General features: G+C 41.1%; 1 protein-coding gene across 1 annotated transcript; it reads right to left on the bottom strand.

The window, feature by feature from the left end:
* Positions 1 to 408: 408 nt before the first annotated feature.
* vars2 (valyl-tRNA synthetase 2, mitochondrial) lies at positions 409 to 11823 on the bottom strand. The gene is made up of 29 exons (XM_024295406.2): positions 11325 to 11823; positions 10942 to 11023; positions 10769 to 10869; positions 10073 to 10194; positions 9931 to 9997; positions 9090 to 9187; positions 8928 to 9009; positions 8632 to 8751; positions 8326 to 8434; positions 8151 to 8239; positions 7691 to 7781; positions 7454 to 7581; positions 7273 to 7376; positions 7122 to 7203; positions 6977 to 7053; positions 6817 to 6904; positions 6648 to 6741; positions 5274 to 5344; positions 5080 to 5205; positions 4905 to 5009; positions 4680 to 4748; positions 4525 to 4603; positions 4311 to 4441; positions 3303 to 3455; positions 2944 to 3195; positions 1824 to 1935; positions 1556 to 1758; positions 1129 to 1278; positions 409 to 815 (listed from the first exon to the last, which is right to left on the bottom strand). Exons 1-29 carry the CDS (start codon positions 11526 to 11528, stop codon positions 738 to 740), a joined length of 3267 nt encoding a protein of 1088 aa, XP_024151174.2. The 5' UTR covers positions 11529 to 11823; the 3' UTR covers positions 409 to 737.
* Positions 11824 to 12174: the final 351 nt, after the last annotated feature.

The following is a 12174-nucleotide window of genomic DNA, read 5'->3' on the forward strand; positions in this document are numbered from 1 at the left end:
AAATAAGGACAAGATGCAATTCAATTTTATCCTATTTGTAAAAGAATATAGAAGTTGTTTCAAATAAAAAAAATATCTCAGTGCTATGGAGCTTGCCATACATCAAAATGTTTTTTTTATATATTTAATTTACACAGCATTCAACAAGAAAATGTGATGTGTTCAGTGTTTTTCAGATTCTTGCTTCATGTTCTCTTGCTGCTACAGTAACCAGCTTGTTCCGTTTCCTGACTCAAAGTTGTTTCTATTTGTAGCAGCTACTAAGATATCTTCTTCTAAGAAATGTTTTACTCTATTTTTGGATTTGTCTTCTTCCTTTTTTCTCACTACATTTTTGTCCTCTCTGACCCCAACCATTCACATCAGATTCACCTGGTTCTGCAGGAGTCTTCAGAAAATCATATAAACTGGTGCTTTATTTATTTATTTATTTTTTACAACTGTTGTGGTCTTTTTATTCACATCATCTCAGCATGCAGGTAGATGTGTAGTCCCAGTCTGACACAGATTCACACTGTTCATCCTCTAGTTCCATCGTGTTCGTTCTCATCAGGGCTCTTCATACATCAAGACAGATGGGCTGGATTTCTGGTGAACCTGTTGACGGTTGTCCATTACTTTCATCCATCCATAACCCCCTGAAGAGCAGCTCTGCATCACAAGAAGAAGAGGTCTCATCTCCTCGAGGCGGCAGGTCCATCCTCTGCTTAAGCTGTGATCAGAACGAGGAACTGAACTCATCTTCCTCCCTGAGTTTTCTGCAGTAGCTCCAGCTGGTCTTCAGTAGTTTCCAGCTCCTGCTTCAGAGCTGAAAGCTGGAGCCAAAGCATGGAAGGAAAACAGTTCTGAGGTTATAAAACCAAGAAGTTGTTTTAGTGCTCTTTTTCTACAGTTCTTCAAAATCTTCTAACAGACACTTTTCTTTTTCAGTAAACTCAAAAATCTTCGTCATGTTATTTTTAAAGGCTAAAATATGAAGTCATTGTGTGAGGGAACTTTTTTTTCTTGTTCTCACAGTCTTGGCTGCAAAAAAATGTGTGAGTCTGAAACACAGCTAAATAGTAAATGAAGTGAAAGTGCAATTCTTGCAAAAACATGGTATTGCAGCAGGGCCTCTGGGTTCCTCACCTTCTTGTCCATCTGCTCCCTAACATGAGCAGGAACCTTGGTCAGGTGGTCAGGGGATTGTACTCTGCAGAGCATTTCCTCCAGTTTTGAAACAAGCTTGTCTCTCTTTTGAGAAAGCTGCAGGATCTGTTTGTCCACATTCACTACATCCTGATAAAAAAAAAGTGTTAGTCATGTCATTGCCCAAAAAAATCATTTAATCTCACAGAACAGACTTACTGCTAAATTAACCTGAACAAAATAGTTTTTTCATTGTAAACAAAACTTGAGACTTTTTTGAGATTTGGTTCATGAAATATAAAATAAATTCTTGTTTCTGCAAAGATTTGACCGTTCAAGCTTCTTTTTAGTTGAGATTGCATTTGTTTACAGAAGCTGCGATGTGATTGGCTGATGACACTGTTGTGTTAAAGAGCAGCACAGGTACCTGAAGGTGAAGGTGTACTCTACATGTGTGATCTACCACACCCACGAGGCTTCCTTCAGGTGGAGGGGCGGAGCATTCAGACAGCTTGGCGCCCTCTCCGTCAGGACAGTGGAGCTGCAGGCTGGACATCCGGCCTAGGGTCTGAACCGCAGAGCTGAAGTGTAGGAGCACTTGGGCCTGGCTGGGTGAGCACACCACCCACACTGACACCGACAATGCACAGTCAGTCTGATTGAATTTCTTTGAAGCATTGTTTGTGAGCACTTACTGGTGGGCTTTTCCTTTGTGAGGCCACACCGCGCTCGCAGGGACCGAGCCACCCGGATCACCTCCTGGACCAGCAGGAAGTCCTCTTCCTCTTTGGAGAAGTGCCAATGTTTCTGAGAGATCAAGATAACCACATGCATGATGAAGAGCTTGCAATCACTTCCAACATTCTCTTCTTACAGGTGCTTCAAATGAACCAAGAACAATATTTTTGAACTAAAGATGACTAAAACAGTTCTTATCTAACACATCAGAATAAATTAAACTAGTGCTAAACTACTGGAAACCAAGAACTGTGTCATTTAACAAAAAAGCTCTCCATTCCTTCTGCTTCCTATGAGTTCACAGTCTCTTTGGGTTCCTCTTATTCACAAACATCGTTGTCAAACCTCCACCTAGATAATCATCCAGCCCCTCCCTCATAATCCATGACAATTCCTGTCAAACCTCATCCGTCCATCACCACAGCAGACAAGAAGCAGCTCAGATCTTTGCTGTAGTCCCACATTGACCTTCTCTGTTATGCTGTGCATATGTGAATTCTTCAACGCCCATGGTGTTCACACTAGACAAATAGGGAGGGGCTTCTTCTTCTTCTTCTTCTTTTGCTACAGTTTACTAGCACACGTCCGCCACCTACATTTAGAAGAAGCTTGATGCGAAATGTCAAAGCGGTGCAAATCTCACAAATCTTGCTTCAGGCTTTTTCTTTCACAGCCCTATTCCAGTAAATATGAAAGACTCTGGTCATGATTCTGGCCACAATTATTCATTATGATTAATTTTCAAACGGTTGGCACTTCTGTGAATGAAAAGTGAAGTCAAACCGGAGCCCCTGATTGGTCAAAGTTCAACTGGTTTAACTTTCAATGTGCTTTCAGTGACCTTTTAGAAATAGAGCCTGAAAATGTTATTTAAAATGTGAAGACAGGAGTCATATTACAACAACTTTAGCCTCACTGAAGCAGTTGTGTAAAGTAGAATGGGTTAATATAAGAAACCATTAAATTCATTATAAGAAAAATATATATTTTGGTTGTGAGATCCTGTATGCAATCAGAGGAACTTCTAAATGGAGCTTTCTCATGACGGGATGATGTAAGGCGTGTTTAGGATCGTACCAGCTGGGAGGACTGGGGGTACGGCTGCATAGACAGGCTGCTGTGAGCCGGCGCTGTGGGGGTGAATGGCTGCAGCCGCTGCCACAGTTCTTCAGTGATGAAGGGCATGAAAGGGGACAACAGTGTCAGAGACACCGACACGCAGTGGAAGAGGACGGAGAGGGCCTCTTGACTCCTGCTGGCACCGGGCTCAGCGTTGTTCTGGATCCCCGCCCCCTCCTCTGGCTTTGCCAGGACCGGTTTTACACACTCCTGCAGCACACAGAGAATCCACACATCCTGGTTACATTTCCACACTGTAGAAGGGGAGCAATTTGAGCTCTGTCATCTACTAGCATCATCTCCACCCTGGATCTTACCATGTACACATCACACAGGTTATGAACCCAAAAGGAGTACAAGGCGGCGGTGACAGCGTGCAGCTCATAAGCTTCAAAGGCCCGCTCACACTGCAGCACTGTGCTGTAGAGTCTGGAGCAGATCCACCGCTCCACGCTGCCTGCAGGAACCGTCTGCAGAGACAGGAGGAACAAGAGGGGCCAGCAACAAAATCAGAGAGACTAACATTGTGTTTGCAACATTATTTAAACTTTTTAATATAAAACAATTAATTAAGATGTACATTTATTCATTATCTTCATTTAAAAGCTTGAAATGTATAGATAACAGTTAAATAGTTTGAATTTCCTTTTTAAATTTCTAGGAAAATTGGATGATAATTCATTAAAAATATTTAAAAGTTATTTTTAGGAAAAAATTTAGAGATAGAAAGCAATTATCGTATTTTTTGTTAATTTTTTGACTATACTAAACTACATACTAATTTACAGCTGCAGGAGAAAATGTGTGAACCCTCTGGAATTACTTGGTTTTATGCATAAAGTGGACACACACACAATGGTGTTCAATAAAAACACGAAAACAAAAAATTGGTGTGATTAAGCAGGCAATGTTTTCCTCCATCCATGAAAAAAACACATCATGTGTCCAAATACGTTATTTAGGTACTTCCAAAGGGTTCACATGCTTTCTCTTGCAACTGAATAATGAACTTCTATGTGCTGCTGAGCTTTGACTATCCAAATGTATTCAGAAAAACCTTAAAATAAAAAAAATGTGATTATTATTGCTATGATCTAAATTTATTCCAAATAACTCAAATAACTTGTAGTGATATATTTTTCAGATTTAAATTCTGAATTCTAAAATCGTATTCCTGACCATGAGGAAGAAAACTCCTCATAAATGGATGAAAAGGAGGAACTGAGCTCCTCTTACACTAAAGGAGATTTCTGTGACGGCGTCTTGCTACCAATAAAGTTTGGTCGATCTCTTTCATGGCAGCTCCCCTTCTGCCACCACTGTACCTCTTTCAGCGTCGACACCACCGCCGAGTTTTCACCAAGAACTCCCAGGGTGAACTTCAGCGTCTGCCACATCTTGTTGCAGAAGTGTCTGCAGGTGAGGACCTGAGAGACGGACAGACAGATGTCCTCTCCTGATCAAGAGACAAACAAATATCTGTCTCACGGCGCTCTGGCATAAACTCTTCCTCGGTCTCAAACTGGAGGTTTAGCTCACCCTGTACTCTGTGAGAGCAGAGGGCAAATCTCAACGCGTCGGTTCCACACTGAGGGATTCCTTTGGGGAAGTCCTTCTTCTGTGAGGAAGCAAAAATAAAATCAATCAGAAAACAGCCCTGCTATAGTCAACTTTACTGAAGCAGAAGAGCACACCTGTGCTTCCATGGCTACCAGCTGCTCCCGGGGGTCCAGATTTCCTTCCTTCACTTTGTCCTGAAGTCTCTAAGAGGAGATGGAAAATGGAAGGTAAAAACTTGGGGGATTTTTGACAAATCCTCTGTTCTGAACAGAACAGAAATTTAGCAATAAAGTAATGCAGCCATCCAGCAGACTCGGATTGTGTTTGTGATCATTTTCAAAATAAAATATCTAAAGTACCTGCAGTGAAACTCCTTGTATCACATCTAAAGGGTCGATGACGTTTCCCAGAGATTTACTCATCTTCCTGCCGTACTTGTCTCTCACCAGAGGGTGGAACAAAACCTGCAGAAGATTAAAATGATCTGAGCGGTCCGTGGAGTCTCCCTCGACGTCCTTAGAGGAAAATCCAAACCTGTCGGAACGGAAGCTGTCCCGTCAGCTCAGTGCCCAGCATGACCATTCGAGCGACCCAGAAAAAGATGAGGTCACTGCCTGTTTCCAGCAAAGAATTGGGGTAGAAGTCTTTCAGGTCAGGAGTCTGTTGGAGCAGAAAGGTGGGTGAGAAACCAGACATTTTCTGTGTTGTGACTCCAGGATGAGCAGTACCTGTTCTGGCCAGCCAAGCATGGCGAAGGGAAAGAGCGCTGAAGAAAACCAAGTATCCAGAACATCTGGGTCTGAAAAACGCCACAGGAAGAGCCTGAAAATGACTGTTTCAACACTAGAATCGTGTAAAGGGGAAATACAAAATGTAGTCAAATTACTGGAATGGAGACAACAGAGTAGCACATTTTCAAACGTTCATCACCGAACAAATTTATATTAAATTACCTCATGGGTAATATATAACACAAGCTCAGTATAATCTACTTTTTATTTAATATAGTTGTCTGCATTGTTAATCAGTTTAGGTTTGTTGACTTTTCTGAGTGTCCTGTACAAAAGTAACATTTTCTATTTTTTTCCCCACAGGAATTATTATTAGAACTAATTAAAACAAGTTCTGTCATGCAATTAATCAATGTACAATTAATTAATTGTGACCTGTAATAAATTAATCAAATTAATCACATTTGTTTTTAACCTAATATTTGCTGTTAAAAGAATCATTTTAAGGCATTTTATTTCAGTTTGTGATATTGTGGTGCAGTAAAAGATCAAATTAAACTAAAAAGATGGCTTTAATATTTTTGATTATAAGACTTCCAACCTTTACTTTTACACCACCTAGGGGTACTGTTTTTTTCTTGAACTAATAATATAAAAAATATAAATGTTCAGGGAGCTCTAATTAATAAAATCAAAAAAACAGTAAGAACTTTCCTGAGCAACCCAAAAAATATTAAACACTAACTTCTTATTGATACCATAATTCAAAGGTTCTTGTTCTTATTCCACAGTTTACCACAACATCAAGACAGTAGAACTGACATGAGATTGTTTTTATAGTTTAATTTAACCTATTTGGCTGAATTTGATCATTTTAACCCTGTAACAATGTTGGTGACACTTAAAAACAACATTTTCAACATACTGTAACTTTTCAACCATTAATTCCAGCAGATTCTGAATGATTAAAAACGTCTGCTTTCCCTCTAAAATCATTATGTTTTTAACTACTCATGATGATCATCTTTCTTAAAAAGGAGCTAAAGCTGAAGCTGTTACCATGACAACTTACCGTGTATTAAACAATCTGCTTTTGTATAAAAAAAACAATTTCAATTTAAAAATATAACAGAACTGAAGTTCTAATAATGTATTTAATATTTACATTATTCTTATACAACCTTGGTATGAGCGAGATAAAATGTTTCTCCAGGTGTGGGTAACCATCCGACACAAAAATTAGATTAAAAAATTACGCGCTAAACGTCTGTAATTAATTAATCATGCTTAATGCAATAATTTGACAGCCCTAATTAAAACAGTATTTGTGGACTGTTTGTAAACTCTGAAGTGACAGAAGCTTTAGGTTACCTTGAGTCAGAACGACGTCTTCTGGCTTTACTCCATATCTGCTGGCCGCTCGTCTTCGGGCCTCTTCTTCACTGCGCCCCCACACCCACTGCTCCTACATCAACGCATGAGAACTCACAGCCTAAAGCTCTCACACTTGTCCAAGTGTCCCAAACACATACACACATACCTGGAGTTCGCTGGTAGAACCCACAATCTGAACTTGGTAAGCAGGGATCTGATGGCCCCACCACAGCTGTCTGGATATGCACCAGTCACTGCAGAGCAGAAACAAACACTGTTTTTCAAACCATCATCAGCTCAGATCCAGCTAAGATCTACTGCTCTACCTGATGTTGGACAGCCAGTTCTTCCATGTTTTTGCGTAGTGCGGGGGGATGATCTGCAGCTCTCCGTCTTCCACGGCCTGGTGGGGGGTCGAAGGTAAACTAACATCTGCAGCTCGGCTTCGATCGAGTTTCCACAAAGGCTTACCTGCATAGCTCTCTCTGCCATCCTGTCACAGCGCATGAACCACTGCCTCTTCAGGAGAGGCTCGATGATGTCACCTGTGCGGCTAAAAAAAAAACATTGAAATAATTTGACGGGATCTTGGAGGGAATGATCAGAGCGCTGCATTCTCTACCTGCACACAGGTAAGGTCATGGCATGACTCTTCTCCCCTCTAAACAGCTTTTTCTCAGCGAGAGCATCCACCACCAGCTGCCTGGCATCGAAGCGCCTCACGCCCTGCAGGAAGGATCATGGAGTAACAACGGAGCCGTACGTTTCTCACAGCTGTCCTGCCACAGCTCTGCTGCATGTACCTGCAGCCACGGCCCACACAGAGGGCTCATCCTCCCGTCTCCCTCAATCACAGACAGGTGTGGCAGCGAGTGTCTCTGAGACAGCAGGAAGTCCACATGGTCATGAGCAGGGGTCACCTTCATAGCTCCTGTGACACACAAGTATCTTTATTATCAACCCTGCATCCTTATGACTCCATGCAGAGATTACACAGCAGCACTGATGTTCTAAAATGGATTTAGAAAAGCTGCACCCACCCGTTCCCAGCTCCATGTCCACGGTTGGGTCTGTGATGATGGGGAGCAGCCTGCTGGTGAACGGGTGTCTGACCTGCTTCCCATGAAAAGCCTTTAACAAAACAGAAAAACACATAAACCACTGAAAAAGAAATGCAGCTTAAGTTATGTGGCTTTGATCACCAAGGAGCAGAGAGCTTGTGGCCTGCCACATTACAATAAAGCTCTTTTTTTCATCTGAATCACAATAATTTGAATAAAAAAATATCTCAGAAATTATTTTTTAGCTTAATGTTCTTAATATCTCTCCTCAATCATCAGAAAAATGGCAGAAGAACATGTTAAAACCACCAAAAAACAGGATTTTCATTGGAATGGGTCTTTAAAACAGGATTTACCTTTAATGTTTTATTTTAAATGTATTTTGGGTCATCTATGCTTCAATCACCACCAGTATAAATTCACTCTGTAAAGCACTGGCCTGATATCGAGGATCGTCGGGGTGGACGGCCACGGCCACGTCTCCGAGCATCGTCTCAGGACGGGTGGTGGACACTATCACCTCTGCCTCTGAAATACACAAACCAGGTTAGTTAGAACATAGAGCTCAGCTGGACCACACAGCTCGGGTCTCTGCGAACAGTTGGCAATCTCACCAAAGCCCTCCACGGGATACGCAAAGGTGAACATGGCGCCAAACTCTACCAGCTTTTCATAGCCGGGGACGAACAATGAGGTTTTCCCACACAGATCCTTCCAGTCAACCTACAGTAAAAAAATAAAAACCACACTTTTACCCTTTAAGGCGCTGGATATCAAGAAGAAAAATTATAAAAAAAATCAGCATCATCAGTTCACAAACCTGAAAGAAATGAAAATGATTTGTAAAAAAAAGCTAAAATTTGAGGGAATACTCAATGTTTTTTGTTGATCACATGACCCTGTATCTAAGGAAGTCTCACCTCAATGTCCGAGATGGCAGATTGGAGAGCGCAGCTCCAGTTCACCAGACCCTCTGAGCGATAAATCAGACCTGAATCGCAGAGCCTGACAAAAGCTTCAGTCACAGCTCTGCTAAAACCCTGCAAAACAAATCCCATCTCACTTCACTTTTAGGTTCTAACACACGATAATCCAAACCTTCAAAGATGTACGGTAACAGCTGCTGTCAGCAGTGGTTGATCATCTTTCAGAGTAAAAGCGAGGAAGGGTTTCCATCTTCCCTTGCATTCTAAACGGATGTTTCACTAGGACTCACTGGATCCATAGTGAACCTGGCTCTGCTCCAGTCCAGAGAGGCTCCAAGCCGTCTCAGCTGCTGGTAGATCTCCTCTCCTTTCCTGAGAGTCATTCAGAGGAAGCATGAAGACAATAGCCCAACCAACAAACTCATGTGAGGCGAACAGGGAGGAGGACTCACTCATTCTTCCACTTCCACACCTCCTGCAGAAACTCGTCTCTGGTGAAGTCCTGTCTGCGCTTCCCTTTCGTCCCGAGGAGTCTCCTCTCCACCACTGCCTGGATAGGAAAACAGGTGGAGAATTTGCACTTCATTCACAGATGACTTGTATTAGTATAGTATGCTTTACATTTTTTTTTCTGGAAAAAATTGATGCCTGGAGGGGGAAATTCCCTCTAAATAGAAGAATAAGAAAAAAAATATTTAGGCAAATCCAGTGTCGGTCTGATATGACCAGTCTGAGTTTGAGAGAACAGGAAAAAGAAAAATACCACATAAAGACATTGGAACATCTTGAATAAAAGAGTTCAGTTAGAAACTACAGCTATGAAGGAACAGGAAGAAGAAAGATGAAGACAAAAATCTCTGGAACATCAGTGATAATACGACATGATAGTAATGATTGTAAAAGACACAATAAAAGGTAGAAAAACAATCAAAAATGATTGGAACATCTGTAATCAAACTTAAAAGGAGTAGAAACAACATAAGAATGAGATGAAGACAAGCACAAAACACTGTAACATCTAAACCTAAGACAAGGAAAATACAGGACTTTAACTCACAAAATGAAACGTATTTACAGATAAGATAATGCCAGTTTTCCCATAATATACTATCAAAGCTGCCGCTTCAATACTATTGTAGCATCTCATTTGGGATCCCTTCAGAGCAAAAGGCAGAATTTAAGTGGACATAACTTTTCTGAAACCCCAATTGTGATTTTTTTTTCTCCACAAGCTGAGCTATAAGGATGCAAAATAACATCAAATGATGGAAAATGAGAAGGACGTTTTTGTACCTGAGTTGCAATGCCTGCATGATCACACCCAGGAACCCAAAGGACTCTGCAGCCTTGCATCCGCCTCCTGATGGGGTGAAAAACTGCTGGGTTACCAAACAGACAGCTTTCTGAACATGTAGACTTAGGTGTCGGGCATTACCATCGAACCAGAGCATCCTCCACAGCCACGGTGAGAGCGTGGCCCAGATGCAGAGAACCGGTCACATTAGGAGGCGGGATGCACAAAGAGAAAATCTGGTCCGTGCGATGGGGCAGGTGATCCTTTACACAGATACAAACATGGGATCAGAAGTCTAAAATCTCTGGGCTTGAGATCTGCATCACCTGTTCCAGAAAACAATCCTTGATGTATGACAACCAGCATCCTGAGCAACCCCTTCTGACATTCACTAACAAACAACACAACAATCTTTCTTCTGTCCATGCCAGAGTACAGGAAAAAGTATTTATGTTCTGTCAATGTTTGCAGGAAATGAATGCAGAACATGTAAGAGCTTTGATCTTTCACTTTCTATAATTCTTCAGTGTTGGTGGATATAGATGTTAGCGAGAGGGGCATATGGACTATTCATCAATCATCCATGTTCCTTTTGGTCTATTTGTGCAGGTTTTTTATATCTAAAGCTAGTCTACCATGATTATTTTAATTAAAAAAAACTAATAGATACAAATTGTCGCATATCTGTCTGTAAAATCAATTTTGCTGTTTGCTAAAAGTACATTTCACTTACGCTGGTGCAAGGCAACTAATGGGACTTCAAACTACAAGATTACGAAATATTTGTTTGGAGATATTGTGTTGAAAAACTATTTTTTTTGGTCTTAAAATCCTCACATGCTGTTCAGGTTTGAAGAAGCCCTCTTTTTCCCACCACTCATACCAGCTTGACTCCACAAACTCTGGACTATAGGATGACGGGAACACCGAGCTAACATCTGAAAAAGAAACAACAAAAGTGTGTAAGTCTGCAAAATGAAATTATTAGGGGAAAAAACCCTTGGAGTCACCTTTTCTCATCCCAGGAGGTGTTGGATCTCTGTAAACGACTTCCTGTGTTTTGCTCCATTTTCCCTCTTTACCTTCAGTCCCCTAAAAAAGACAAAAATTTAAAAAAAATCATTAGGACAGGTGGGCAAACATTAACATTTATTTCACAGCCAAGCTTCAAAACCATTCAATCTTAGATCAAATTATCTGGTCAGAATCTTTTCCTAGTGTACCAGCAAAGAACTTTTAAAATTATGTCACTGCAGCTGCTTTTGCACAAAAGCACCAAAATTGTTGAAGAAGAAATAAAATCAGAAAAGAATGAACGAAAAGAAGACAGGGAAATGCCTTCCTTTAATTTTTAAACATCCATCATCAGAGGAGTTACTCCTCTCCAGCATACCTGCTGCTGGGCTGTCATGATGACCTCGTCTCGCTCCAGTCTCCGCCTCCGTTTTTCCGCGCGGGGCCGCGTGGAGGAGGAGGAGGAGGAGAGGAACTGGTGACACAACAGGGGACATGACCGACCCCGTGTCTCAACAGAACCGAGTTGGGACGGGGTTTTCGCTGCCCGCCTCACGCCGGACAGACACGCTGTCCTCCACATCCTCACCTCCGTGCCAAAACCGGAAACCACGAAACCTGGAACTTCCAGACAACAGATAGCTTCATTTTAACCACCAATACGTAGTTAGCGTGTCTTACATTTCTGAGAGATTCGAAAACACAAATGAAAACGAAAAAATCTTTCAAAACAACAAAAACTATCAATTAAAAAAAAGCCTATCGTTTCTAAATCGAGGGTTTCTGTTTTGAGAATGGGGACCAAAATATCAGACGGACCGGATATTGCGTCAATAAATTGTACGTTTGCGAAACCATTCCCCACTTATGAATGCAGTCCTTTTTCAAAATAAAATGACTCGTCGTATTTTTTGTTTTCGGGTTTTCTTTTACCTAGCTTGTTAACACATTTGCAGAAAATAGTAATCGAATCTCTGTGAGGTTGTCTGAATTTTAAAAAGTCTTTGATAATAACGCTAAATGTGTAAAATAAAAAGTATAATCTTAACAGTGAAACACTAAATTTAAAATTAAAATTGCTGCTAAATTGCAGACGATTCGTGCCGTGTGGTTTGATTGTTGACTAATTTAAGAAAACAATTCAAATCTGGTGCTTAATAACCAGCTGAAAAAACACACAATCATCACAAGACATCTATTAACGGTAAAGTCAATGGGCGCCACATGAA

This window comes from Oryzias melastigma, linkage group LG13 (assembly GCF_002922805.2).
Source record: "Oryzias melastigma strain HK-1 linkage group LG13, ASM292280v2, whole genome shotgun sequence".
Lineage (NCBI taxonomy): Eukaryota > Metazoa > Chordata > Actinopteri > Beloniformes > Adrianichthyidae > Oryzias > Oryzias melastigma.